This window comes from Aulonocara sp. 'chitande type north' Nkhata Bay, linkage group LG10 (assembly GCF_057382095.1).
Source record: "Aulonocara sp. 'chitande type north' Nkhata Bay isolate Kocher_YH1m ecotype deep benthic linkage group LG10, A_spYH_male_GT1.1, whole genome shotgun sequence".
In the NCBI taxonomy this organism is placed as follows: domain Eukaryota; kingdom Metazoa; phylum Chordata; class Actinopteri; order Cichliformes; family Cichlidae; genus Aulonocara; species Aulonocara sp. 'chitande type north' Nkhata Bay.
Genome location: NC_141353.1, coordinates 27,365,284 through 27,378,817, shown reverse-complemented (window position 1 = coordinate 27,378,817; position 13,534 = coordinate 27,365,284). Strand labels below are relative to the sequence as shown.

Genomic DNA, 13,534 nt, shown 5'->3' with positions numbered 1-13,534 from the left:
GTTTCGGTTTTTACTTTGAATCATTTGGACCGGAAATCCCCATCATCTTTCGTGTTGTCGCTTTATTGTGAAGGATCGGACCGACCGGATACGGTGTTGTTGTTAGTCCAAAACGGAACATGAACTCGGCTAACAGATGTGAAAATTAGCGCTTTTAGTGTGTGTGTTTTGATTAGTAAGGTGGAGGCCGGAGAGGGGGTAGCATTTTTTTAACTGACTGTGTGCCGTGTAATGATCAGAAATGAGCGTCACGTTGGATATAAGGCTGAAAAGAGCAAACAAAGTTTATCTAGAAGGGGTAAGTTGCCACAGCTAGCTAGCACCAGCAGCTTCTGCAACCTCGTCAGCTAACGTTAATAATACAGTATTTTTCTTTATTTATGAATAATGTAGCTATGTAACTGCTACTAAACCAATGTACTGTAACAACCCGAGCTAGTTATTTAGCTACCAGTCGCCGGCGTCACACGATCGGGCACCTGACTGTCGGTGTGACGGCGAAATGTGTCTGTTGTGAGGTTCGCCACAGAAATCCTCACAGATTGATCAGATATATACACATAACATCGTAGTTTGTGATGGAAAATATAAGTGCATCTACATTTTTAGAAGCCAAAAGTAACTGGACATTTGACTGCCAAGCAGTTCCAGCAATGATGGAGATAGTTATGGTATGGGTATGATCATGTGACTGCTGATAGAAGCAGGAAGATGAACTGTGAAGTGTTTATGGTTGTGTTCTCCATCAGATTCGGCAAAATGTTGCTAAAATGATCTTAGTTTGACCAATTGTTTTTGAGCCTTTGATAATGTGGGACTGTGTATATTAAAAAAAACTGATAGACTGTAGCTCATCCGTGTTGCTTGGTGTGCAGGAAACAGTGGCTGGTGTCATCCTGCTGGTTTGTAAGGAGGCACTGCAGCATCATGGCATCTCTCTGAGCATGGAGGGAGTCGTGAATCTGCAGCTGAGTTCCAAGAGTGTCGGTGTCTTTGAGGCTTTCTACAACTCTGTCAAGGTGAACGTCTAAGATATTGTTTTAAAATCACTTTGAGTGGAGATAAAGACTAGTAAAAGGGTCATTTCCTTTACCATTTGACAAAGAAGTTTCACCAGCATAAATATGAGACAGAAGTATTTAAAAAAAAACAAGAAAAAAGTAAATAAAATCATCATAAATTAATCATCCAGAAGTTTTATTTACCTGAGCTGAACTTTCAAACAAAACAAGACTATTATAAGCATCAGTCATGCCTTTTGTTTTGAAATATTGTATTAAGTAAACGTTTAATTAATTCAAAATATAATTAACAGACTCTTAATAAGCGACATAAACTGTTTAACCCATTGTTTTACTGTTTGAGTCCTTACTTTTCATCAAATAGTGTTTATCTGTCATTGATTTTGTGTTATATTTTACCTACAGGATACAAGTTTCACTTTATACGTTTATAATCATTGAACTCCTGGTTTAAAATGTTTGACTGCTAGGTCAGACTAACTGCTAGTCAATTGTTCCTAATAATAATCACATTGAAACATGTTGCAGCCCATCCAGCTGATCAGCAGTAACATTGAAGTGGCCAAGGCTGGAAAAATCCCTGGAGGAAAGACTGAGATTCCCTTTGAGTTCCCTCTGCACACCAAAGGCAACAAAGTGCTGTACGAGACCTACCACGGAGTCTTTGTCAACATTCAAGTGAGTGTGAAGAACATGGTGTATGTCAGGGTTTTCTGTTGCTTTCAGGGCAGCAGTGCAGTTTGTTTGGTCCAGACAAAAGAAAGAAGAACATGCGTTTTTATAGCTCTGGACCTTCGAAACAGACATTTAACTCAGTGACTGGACACTTGGAGGGAAAATATCATGCATCGTCGTCAGCTTTACAAAGATTCACATGGGTAAAAAAAGTTTTGTCCCTTTAATGAACCTCACCAGATTCAGTTCAAAGAATGGACAGACTCCTACATATCTTTAAGACATCACGCTGCCATGCTTCTTTTAAGTAAACCTTGTAAAGAGTATAATGTCGTGGCATCCTGGCTTTAAACCTTTCTGTTCACTCCTCAGTACACCCTCCGCTGTGACATGAAGCGCTCCCTGCTGGCCAAAGATTTGAGCAGGAGCTGCGAATTCATCGTGCACTGCCAGGTGAGTGAAACACACCTGGTTATTGTTATCTGATCTGCTGTGTGTGAATAAGCTTACAGCAAACCTTTTCCATTTTACCCTGTTTCCATCACTGATAGGTAATAAAACATATCAGGTCAAATATGGTAAATAAATTATTTAATAACACTTTTATGGATCAGAATTACCTTTGAATATTTAATCATAAATATTTGATTGTCATTTCTAACTTTTTTAAATCATAATAAACTTTCATTGGCTCACCTGCAGCGCTCTCTCAGTGCACCAGGGGGCAGTAGTCCGTGCTTTGGGAATCACTGTATTAACGGGACTTTTTTTAGGACTATACTGAGTCATTTAAAAGCAGCTGGATGATGATATTTTGTTTCTATAAAATTGACATATTGGTAGCCACAAAAGAAACGACATTTATACCAACAATTAGTTTCTCTCATTTTTGTGCCACTCACTTGTTGTTACAGACTTATTTACATTAAAAAAAAAAAAAGCTAATTTAACCTTTTTAATGCTCACCAATGCTCTGTAGCTCCTGTAAAATCTGTGCTCAGGTTGTCTTTTGTTTTGTTTTGTTTGTTTGTTTTAAGGAAGAAAGTATCTGCATCTAAAAAAAGACTTCTCTGTTTCCTCACCTCCTGATTTTGTTGAAAAGTTATCTTTTCTTCAGCTTTGTTAAACTGTGTCACATCATTTTCTGTTTGACTTCCAGCCTCAGAAATCTAAAGTCATCCCCACACCGGTGAACTTCACCATCACTCCGGACACTCTGCAGAGCCGCGAGGTCAGAAGACGTGTTAAATCTCTTCATTTTTATTTTATTTTTATTTTTTTGCTTGATTTCTTAAAGTTTAAAGCTCTTCTCAATGGATGAACTTGCTTTGTGTTTTCAGAAAAATTCACTTCCCAAGTTTCTCATCCGAGGACATTTAGATGCCACCAACTGCGTGATCAGCCTGCCGCTTACTGGAGAGGTGGTGGTGGAAAACTCGGACGTCCCCATAAAGAGTATTGAACTGCAGCTGGTACGGGTGGAGACCTGCGGTAAGTGCACGCTGTGAGGCAATCAGTCTAACTTTCATTGGGCAAGGCCCAAGGTTTTATGAGCATCTGCTGTGTTCAGGCTGCGCTGAGGGTTACGCCAGAGACGCCACAGAGATCCAGAACATCCAGATAGCTGAAGGTGACGTCTGCCACAGCCTCGCCATCCCCATCTATATGATCTTCCCCAGACTGTTCACCTGCCCCACGCTGGAGACAACAAACTTCAAAGTCGGTCAGTAAAATCCATTCCTGTGATTCTCACACAAACAATTTACTCCAAGGCTCATTTTAGTTTTTTATTTACTAGACTTACTGGTTAACAAGCCTGTGGCTCTTATTTTGAAAGTTCAGCAGACTAATTTTATTATAGTTTAGCATTTTTAACCACAAGTTCTTACTTTGAATGTTTAAATCTTTTCAGATCTAGAGAGTGTTTGCTCATGTTATTTACAATGATGACATTAAAACAATATAAAACACTCATCACAAAGAGACACACTATATTGCCAAAGTTATTCATTTGTCTGCCTTCACATTAATATGAACTTGAGTGATGTCCCATTCTTCATTTAGGGGGTTTAATATGATGATCATTAAGAGGTCCTTTCACTTGAACTAAAGGGGCCGAACTCCTGAAAAACAGCCCTGCATAATAATCCCCCCTCCACCGAACTTTACACTTGGCACAGTGCAGTGATACCGTTTTCATGGCAACTGCCAAATTCAGTCTGATCCATCAGATTGCCAGATAGAGAAGTGCTATTCATTTCTCCAGAGAGCTGGTCTCCACCTCTTTACACCGCTGCAAATCGCTCCACTTTGTTATAAACCCACTAACAGTTGAACCTCACTATGGGGTGTTTTATGTTCTTGTTTTTGCTGTTTTATTGTATACACTGATAACCAGTTTCCACAGCTTTCTGATTTTGTATACTATCTTTTTCTGCCACTGGAAAAACATTTTTTCCCCCATCTAGAAGTCTCTTGATAAAACAGAATTTCAGGGCATTTTGACTTCTGCTTCCATGTTCAGACAGGATCACGACCATGTCAGTCTCCATCTGCAGCAGGTGGAGCTAAACAAGGACTATGGCCTGCATTCTAAAATCATAGTTAATCTGCAGGATGAGATTTATTGGACTGGACTGGCATTTGTACAGTGCTTTAGACTACAAGTCACACTTTATTCATGTCCACAACCAATTTGGAATCACCAGTTAACCCAGGTAGCACTGAGGGATGCAAACTCCAGACTGAAAGGCTCTAGCTGGGTTTCAAACAGTAAACCACCTTTCTGTGTGGTGACAGTGCTACCCACTGTTCTACTGTGGCATCAGTGTTCAGGTAGTTGGCATATAAAATGCTTACATTAAAGAAAATTAGAACAGGAGGCTTCTTTTTCAGTGAACATGGGGGTGAATATTATACAGAGGCCTCTGTCATTAATTGTTTCTGCCCCTCAAATGATGATCAGGTAGGTGAGACATTAGTGTTATTGTTGGCTGTTCTGCAGGACGCAGTTGTAAACAAATATCAGATCTAAAGGAAAAAGTCCTCACTGCTGCCAGGAGTTAGGACATTATGTGCTACTGTGGAGAACTCAATGAAACCCCAACTTAAATTTGACATGCTCTTGATAAAACAAAAACTTCTCTGTGCAGTGCGATCATGAGTGTTTCTTTCCTTCAGAGTTTGAAGTCAACGTTGTCGTCGTGCTCCATGATGATCACCTGATCACAGAGAACTTTCCTCTGAAGCTGTGCAGACTCTGAACTTATCATTTCTGAGAGAAGCTCAGAGACCTTCACACTTCTCATCCTGCAACAAACTCGTCTGCCTGAACAGATTCTTCAACATGCAACTGAAGCTGGAGAAATTATTCAAACCTTCAGAGACCTCCCTAATAATACATCATGTTAATGTGACCAAACTCTTTTCTTTTTAAAGTTTTATTTCAGTTTAATAAATTTCTCTTTTGAAACTATTTCATATTTCCAAGTTGTTTTTTTTAAGGATGTGCAGCATCACAGGGACTGTTCTTTCAGGACCTGGTGGTTTAGAAGTCCAGCTGACATCCAGTCAGCTGCAGCTCTGTGGGTCTAGTCCTGAAAACCTCAGAGCTGCAGCAGAAGTCATCTGAGAGTACAGCTTGATTAAATGAGTCAGTCAGAATGCAAGTGGGTTTTATAACTTTAATGTTTTTTTTTCCAGTACAGCTAGTGTGTTTCAGCTCTAATGTCAGCATTTCTGAGTCCAAACCAACACTTTCCTCTTATTTTATTTCCAGAAGTCACATAAGAAAGACATAACCAGCATTTGGTTAGCACAGCTTTGCACGAAGATAAAAATAGAGAAATTTAAAAAAGAAAAATCCCAAACATTCACCCTGGTAGCTGCTCTGAAGCTCACAGATGAAGACTTGTTTAATCAAGTGAAAGCGGCACATTGTGGATTTACCGGGACTTCCTCATTCACCAGCTGCAGGAGTCTCAGCAGCTGTCCACAAAATCTAAAATAACCCTTGTTTTATGGCAAATTTAGCCACCATAAAATAATCCCAAGCAAAAAAACACGGAACAGTTATTTCTTTCAATTACATGAAACCTTTCATTTAAAAAAAAAAAAAGAAAAGTCAAAAGCCTTTTTAGATTTTAATGCAATAAGAAAAGCAAAAAGATAAAAGCGTACACATGAGTAGTGAGAGGAAGCAAGGTTAAGACTTCATGGAGCTGGACGTCTCCGGCCAGTCAGCATGGGGAAATCTTCTGGCAGCAGGGCGTGAGTCCTGCAGGTTGGACAGGTGCTCTGCTCCTTCAGCCACGATCTGATGCACTGAACACAGAAAACAGCACTTTAAAGCCTGAAACTAGACCAGACGCCACATCTGGATGCTTTTCACTAAAAATCCAGTGTGTGGTGTTAACGCTTTCTTCCATTTCCTAGGCCTTTTTATAAAAACAAAACCAAGCTTAGCTCGTATTACATTGTGCAGCCACAATAGTGCAGCCACAATATTACAACCAATTGATGAAGTGAAAATCATGCAGTTCACATGATTTAGCAGCAGCCCTCTTTCTTTGTGGGTTAATATCCCAGCGCCTGTGCAGAACATGGTTACACCATCCTCTAGTTGCCTTCTTTTCCTTGACCTCAGTGGAAAATGATGTGGAGGAAAATTCCTCAGGGCTAGGAAAAGAAGCACAGTGCTTCTCCACTCAAGACACAAGACTCCTCAATACTTCAGAAGTTGAGAATGTCCTGAAGATGGACTACAACAACTTTCATAGGCCACATGAGAGAAAATATTAGTTAATAACCAACGTCTGGATTTTAAATAAACAAGAATAAACAGACTATAAAGAAAAAGGACATGTTGCTTATCCAGCTTGTAACCCTGCCTCTATTCAAGCTTAATTAATGATAACACCAATGTTGGCAGTACTACAAAGGATGTAACTAATGCCGACTAACTCATGACAGACCTTAAAATTCACTTTAACAGGTTTTTATATGTAAATAAGCTTTTAACACAAGGAAATAACTTGATAAGAAGATGCATTATGCTCATAGTTAACCTTTGGGTTTGACGTCCTGTAGCCAGCAGTGTGTCCTCTGCTAAAGGAGGCAATAAAGGAAGCACTGAGGTACCCTACCTTTTTCTAAACACTAAGGAAAATAGCTCCTGTTGTGGCTGCCACACAGATACTGTGCTACAAATCTCTCCAAGCAAAACTCAACTATTTATCTGCTGCCATATTTTGCACCTTGCTTGTTCCACACCTTAGACCCAACAGTTTACCGTGAGTCTCTGGTATCGCTGCTCACCTCATTATGGAAGCTGTGTCTGCACTCCAGCACGCAGGTGTCATCCGGGCTCATTTCGTCATGACAGATGATGCAGGGATCCTCCATGTTCAGCTGCAATCGACATGCACAGTCAGGCCCTGCTAAACGCTCACCCAACCCTATCAATGCTGCACATACCAGGCTGTATTAATTAGCAAATGAAACTAGTTCTCAATAAATGCACTCCTTTTGTTTGATGTTTGCTCAAAGGAATCGATTTTTTTAAAGTAAATTCGAAGATTTACTGGTCACTAGAAATGAGTTACAACTCTGATCAAGGCTTACAACAGCACTGCAAGTTGACAGCAGGAAAACAACACTAACAGTGAAATGATGAAAATGTGCAGCTTCAAACTTGAACACTACTAAATGATGATTTTTGGACTCACAGCGTTGGAACTTCTGACTCTCTGTTGTCCGATTGGCTGCCACACCGGTGCTGGGTTTATCAACGGAGGGGTAGCACACTGAGCTGGACTCCTACGACCCAGAACGCTGGATCTGGTCGAGTTAAACCTCTCCTGAGAGGAAGAAATGAAGTCAAATAGTCAAGAAAATACTTTCTGCAAGCCTCCGCAAATCCTGGTATCAGTCACCTGAGACGGGACCTGTGTGATAAAGTAGACTGCAATATGCTTTTTACTGGTTAGTTTTAAAAAGTGTGAACAGGCCACCCTCTTCTGGCTGAGAACCATGACCTCAGAGCTGGAGGTGGTAATTCTCATTCCTGATGCATCACACTCGATTATGTAACCATAATGACTGAAATTATTCTATTATTCAGCTCTCCTTCTCTTGTGTTGTTCCTTCATTTGCCAGAAGCCGTTATCCTTACTCACATTGGTCAGAACAGTCCAACAATTTTGAGATGCTAGTCTTTCTATCAGGGCATCATGATGGTCCAAATATACCATTGGTTTAGACAACAGATCAGTCCATAATTGGACAGATATGGTGTAGTCTGAACCCAGTATTTGCATCATCTCCCAATTTGAGCTTCGACCAGGAACCTCACTGCAAACCCTTAAAACCACTTTAAGAATGCGTCTACCTGATGGTCCAGGATCAGTTGGGTCACACCTCCGACTACATCCTGTAAAGACATGCTGCTAAAACTTCCACCGCTGGATGAACGCAGCTCCTGAACAAACTTCATCAACTCCGACCTGAGCACACAAACACAGTTAATACATTTTATTAAGTGGGTTTGAACACTATGGTCTAAATGTGAGTCTGCAGCAGGAGGATGACACTTTTCTTTTTAAACAGCTGCTCCAGTGTTACCTTGTATAGTCAGGGAACATGGTGGACAACGTCTCCATGGCTTTGCCGAACACTGTGTTTGGCTGCTGTCCTGGCTCCGATGTCCTGATTGGATGTTTGTGCTGAGAGGGCGGGGCCGGTGCCTCAGCCGCAGGGGGAGCAGAGTGGTGGATGGGTGGAGGAGTGCCGCGTGAGGCCTGAGCTGAAGACTGAAGAGTAAACTCTTTGGCTGTTGCAGAAAGCTGGAACATCCACACAGAAGAGTAGGAAGAGTTAGAAATGTAATGTTACAAGTGAGCTAACAGAGAGATCCTGATCAGGACGTTCAGCCCTTTATCCAGTTCACCATCTGACTGTTAGCTGAATGTGTAATAAATATGAAGTAAATAAATGCTGTCTCATTCAGTGCAAAGGAAGCAAACTATTTTTGACTTCTATTTGATGCACAAAAGCTAAAGAGAATTTATAATAAATGAAGAATAAATCAACATAATACACATACAGCTGCAAAGCTGCTCATGTGATCAGCCCAAGTTATTGATATAAATAAAGCTCAGCTGAGTGTGTAATTTAATTTTTAAAATATATATCCTAGAGAGAAAGCTCTGAGTGCTGTGAGTAAACTAACTTTTTGTACTGGTTTTACTGGAGCAGCTGCAGGTTCAGGATGGCTGTTGACCGCATGCATCTCAGTGACTGGCCTGCCGGTGTTCACCTGATCCATCTGATCCTGGTACTGCCGCTGTGGACCGCGTGGAGACAAAATGTCACAACATCCATGCAGAGCCTCTCATAAACATGCAGACGGTCAAATGATATCAGATTATGTATATTTTGCCTCCTCCTGTGTCTTATGTTTTACGGAGTCGTGGCTCTGTGAGGACATCCCGGACTGCGCGCTCAAGCTGGAGGGCTTTCATCTGCTGCACGCGGACCGGCAGGCCTCTCTCTCTGGTAAGACCAAAGGTGGAGGTGTCTGCTTCTACATTAATAGTGGCTGGTGCACAGATGTAACAGTGATTGCTCAGCACTGCTCTTCCTCTCTGGAATACCTTTTTATTCACTGCAAACAGTTTTATTCTCCGCGGGAGTTTGCTTCATTCATCCTGGCCGCTGTTTACATCCCGCCAGATGCGGATGCGCAGGCAGCTCAGTGCGCACTCGCGGAGCAGATACTGCACATGGAGCGGACATTCCCGGACTCTCTCATCATTGCTCTTGGGGACTTTAACAAAGCCAACCTGAGCCATGAGCTTCCCAAATACAAGCAGTATATTAAATGCCCGACCAGAGAGGAGAGGACATTAGACCACTGTTACAGCACGATCAGCGGGGCCTATCGTGCGGTGCCCCGCGCTTCACTCGGACTTTCTGACCACGTCATGATCCACCTAATCCCCGCGTACAGACAGAGGCTGAAGCTCTCCAAACCTGTCGTGAGGACCAAAAAACTGTGGAGCAACGAGGCTGTGGAGGAGCTTCGCACGTGTTTGGAGTCTACAGACTGGGACACAATGAAGGCTGCTTCTAACAGCTTGGACGAGTTTACGGACACTGTCACCTCCTATATCCACTTCTGTGAGGACAGCATTGTGCCATCACGCACCAGGGTGAGTTATAACAATGACAAACCCTGGTTTACTCCTAAACTCAAAAAGCTGTGGCTGGAAAAGAGAAAGGCGTTCAGAAGCGGAGATAGGGACTGCTACAGAGAGGCCAAGTACAGGTTCACTAAGGAAGTGGACATTGCCAAACATCAGCACTCTGAGAAGATGCAGCAGCAGATCTCAGAGAATGACTCGGCCTCTGTGTGGAAAGGTTTTAGGAATATCGCCAACTACAAGCCTAAAACCCCCCACTCCACTGATGACTTGCTCTTAGCCAACACCCTTAACGACTTCTACTGCCGTTTTGACGAGCCATCAGGCAGCCTTCACACCTCCAACGGCCCCAACAATAGAGACACTTTGGACACTCATTCCCCCACCTCTCCCCCCTCCACAGAGCCATCACCACCTTCAAACACTTCACCTACAACACCCCCCTCCTCACCCCACACAAAAGAGGATTTCACACCACCTCCTCCCACCACAACTCTTCATATTCATGAAGCAGATGTGAGGAAGCAGTTTAAGAGTCTGAATGCTTGAAAAGCTCCCGGCCCAGACGGTGTGTCTCCTGCCACCCTCAGACACTGTGCAAACGAGCTGGCCCCAGTGTTTTCTGGCATTTTCAACTCCTCACTGCAGGCATGTCACGTGCCTGCCTGCTTCAAGTCCTCTACCATAATCCCTGTCCCCAAGAAACCTAGGATCACTGGACTAAATGACTACAGACCCGTGGCTCTGACATCTGTGGTCATGAAGTCATTTGAGCGCCTGGTTCTCTCCTATCTCAAGACCCTCACGGCCCCCCTCCTGGACCCCCTGCAGTTTGCATACAGAGCCAACAGGTCTGTAGATGACGCCATCAACATGGCCCTACACTTCATCCTGCAGCATCTGGACTCCCCAGGAACCTACGCCAGGATCCTGTTTGTGGACTTCAGCTCTGCCTTCAACACCATCCTTCCAGACCATCTCCGAGACAAGCTTTCCCAGATGAATGTGCCTGATCCCATCTGCCGGTGGATCACTGACTTCCTGACGGACAGGAAGCAGCATGTGAGGCTGGGAAAGAATGTCTCGGACTCCTGGACCATCAGCACCGGCTCCCCTCAGGGCTGTGTTCTTTCTCCTCTGCTCTTCTCCCTGTACACCAACTGCTGCACCTCCACCCACCAGTCTGTGAAGCTAATCAAGTTTGCAGATGACACCACCGTTATTGGACTCATCTCGGACGGGGATGAGTCTGCCTACAGGAGGGAGGTTGAACGTCTGGTGTCCTGGTGCAGCCACAACAACATGGTGCTGAATGCCCAGAAGACAGTGGAGATTATTGTGGACTTTAGGAAGCACACAGCCCCACTCCCCCCCCCCCCCATCATCCTGACTGACACCCCCATCACCTCTGTGGACTCATTCCGCTTCCTGGGTACCACCATCACCCAGGACCTGAAGTGGGAGCCCACCATCACCTCCGTCATTAAGAAAGCCCAGCAGAGGATGTACTTCCTGAGGCAGCTGAAGAAATTCAACCTGCCAACACGGACGATGATGCAATTCTACACCGCAATCATCGAGTCCATCCTCACCTCCTCCATCACCGTGTGGTACGCTGGAGCCACTGTCAGGGACAAACAGAGACTGCAGCATGTTGTGCGTTCTGCTGAGAAGGTGATTGGCTGCAGACTCCCATCTCTGCAGGACCTGTACACCTTCAGGACACTGGGGCGTGCAGCTCGGATCTCAGCTGACCCTTCTCACCCTGGACACAGTCTGTTTGACCTGCTCCCCTCAGGCAGGAGGCTCCGGTACATTCGCACCAGAACCTCTCGCTATAAGAACAGTTTCTTCCCCTCTGCTGTTGGACACATGAACAATAACCGTATGACTGTTCCCACCACTAACACATGACCCTACGCTGTGTTCACTGCATCGTTCCATGTTTGGCACTGATCACCACCTGCACTCATGTATATATCTATCTACTTAGCACTTTTAATTCTTATTTTTATTTTCATGTCTATTTAAGCGTAATTTATGACAGTATGTTTGCACTTGTAAACCTGCTCAACATTTGGCAATAAAACCCTTTCTGATTCTGATTCTTTTAAAGACAGACTGACTGTGCGTGGTTTTATTTTATCAGGCTGTTCTGGAGTGTCATAAGGTGTGGGATGTCATACGGTGATCTCTCCACACAGGTAAAATATAAGCTGCTGCGTTAAATTCAGTCCACCCATAGAGGTGATGGGCAGGACTGAAGACCTCTCAAGCAATGACAGCTAAACATTTGATGGAGACATTTTTCTAAATGACTGTATGAGGCCTGAGTTTAGTATCGCAGTTATATGCAAAATCTTTGTCGAGTCCTGCTGCTTATGAAGCTGCCCGATCTTACACCTGCGCCACAAACATACGTCTGATCTGAAGGGTTCTTGTACCTCAGCAGTGGAGATTCTCTTTTCCACTTCTTTGATCTGGTCTCTGCAGCTGTTTCTCGCTGCTTCCAGGTCTTGATTTGGGAATCTGCAAAGAAGTCAGATATCACACATAAGCCTGAAAACATCTGAGCTATATCCGGTCCATTCCAACATCAACACCGGCCACTGGGAATATTCACATTCCCAAAGCACCAAGACCTTAATAAGATTCAGCTCACCGAGGCAGAGCCAACCACTCTTCACTGGCTCAGTAAAATGACGGTGTAGGAGTGCATACCAGGCCGGCATGCAGTCTGGTCTTATGGCACCAGACATAGCCCTACCTCACTCCAGTGCTTTAAAGAAAATCCATTTAGTTTGAACAGGAACAAATTCCCATTCTTTTTAACTCACATCACTGCTGCGAAAAGCTTCATAAAGAAATTTTAAAAAGTAATTTTCATCTGGTGCATGCAAAAAATAAAAGAGTGCTGCAGACTTAATTAATTTTTGCAAACACTGGACCTTTAAACACAATATAGTATAGTCCCTTTTGTTACTTTACTTAATTACATGCATTGTTTGACTGAGCAGATTTTACTCAGTGTCTTGCTACAGATTACTTTTGGTACTTTAAAAACAGCAAAAGCACTTCAACGTTTCGAGGCCAACTCAGGCTGCTATGAGGCATTAGTTCCGTTTCTTAAATGACTTGGCTGACGCGTACTCTTTCCTGCTCTTACCTGTGTAGTGCTTCATCCAGTTTGTTCAGCAAAGCCTTGGCGTCTGCCAGCTCTTTGTAGAGGCCGTGCAAGCTCTGATCCCGACTGCTCTCCATTAGCGACAGCTGGTGAAGTAACACAAGCGGAGGATTGGTCATCATTATTTCAAGTCAGTTTTTGAGTCAACAACGTGCCCCCAAAAAAACCTCTACCAGCAATAAATAATGCATTAAAATAAACATTTCTTGTTGCTAAAAGAGAGCTGTGAGGGACTTGAAAAACATCAACATATGTAGTCAGAAATAAGATGTATCAAAGTGTAGGCAATACCAGAGCTGTGTGAGACCTCCTGGTGGCCGAGCTAATCAAGGCTTTACATCGTTTGATCTCATCCTCCAGACTCATCTTTTCAGCTGCTAACTGATTACTGGAGGGAAAAAAAGGTGAGAGAGAATCTTAAAAAAAAAGAAGAAAAAGAAACTTTCACTTTA

The 13,534-nt window shown here is 43.2% G+C and overlaps 2 protein-coding genes across 3 annotated transcripts in view; one reads left to right on the top strand and one right to left on the bottom strand.

The window, feature by feature from the left end:
• Positions 1-63: 63 nt before the first annotated feature.
• vps26c (VPS26 endosomal protein sorting factor C) lies at positions 64-5,172 on the top strand. Its single transcript, XM_086309365.1, has 8 exons — positions 64-298; positions 876-1,019; positions 1,551-1,700; positions 2,070-2,150; positions 2,857-2,928; positions 3,038-3,188; positions 3,268-3,420; positions 4,878-5,172. Exons 1-8 carry the CDS (start codon positions 242-244, stop codon positions 4,958-4,960), a joined length of 891 nt encoding a protein of 296 aa, XP_086165491.1. The 5' UTR covers positions 64-241; the 3' UTR covers positions 4,961-5,172.
• A 194-nt stretch (positions 5,173-5,366) lies between these two features.
• The window catches only part of ttc3 (tetratricopeptide repeat domain 3), a 29,529-nt gene continuing 21,361 nt past the window's right edge, over positions 5,367-13,534 (bottom strand). The window contains exons 38-46 of one of the 2 annotated variants that reach the window (XM_086309363.1): positions 13,374-13,470; positions 13,065-13,168; positions 12,343-12,427; positions 8,926-9,039; positions 8,319-8,539; positions 8,086-8,200; positions 7,424-7,555; positions 7,014-7,106; positions 5,367-6,020 (exon numbers count right to left, since the gene is read on the bottom strand). In XM_086309363.1, coding sequence (XP_086165489.1) covers positions 5,910-6,020; positions 7,014-7,106; positions 7,424-7,555; positions 8,086-8,200; positions 8,319-8,539; positions 8,926-9,039; positions 12,343-12,427; positions 13,065-13,168; positions 13,374-13,470 — 1,072 coding nt within the window. In that variant the 3' untranslated portion in view covers positions 5,367-5,909. The remainder of the gene's footprint in view (positions 6,021-7,013; positions 7,107-7,423; positions 7,556-8,085; positions 8,201-8,318; positions 8,540-8,925; positions 9,040-12,342; positions 12,428-13,064; positions 13,169-13,373; positions 13,471-13,534) is intronic. The other variant, XM_086309364.1, reaches the window with a different exon arrangement.

Bases quoted from the DNA above. Each gene is read 5' to 3' on its own strand.
- vps26c (XM_086309365.1), top strand. From the start codon at position 242: ATGAGCGTCACGTTGGATATAAGGCTGAAAAGAGCAAACAAAGTTTAT. The intron at 2,151-2,856 runs GTGAGTGAAACA...TTTGACTTCCAG, and splicing joins AATTCATCGTGCACTGCCAG to CCTCAGAAATCTAAAGTCAT. The intron at 3,189-3,267 runs GTAAGTGCACGC...TGCTGTGTTCAG, and splicing joins GGTACGGGTGGAGACCTGCG to GCTGCGCTGAGGGTTACGCC.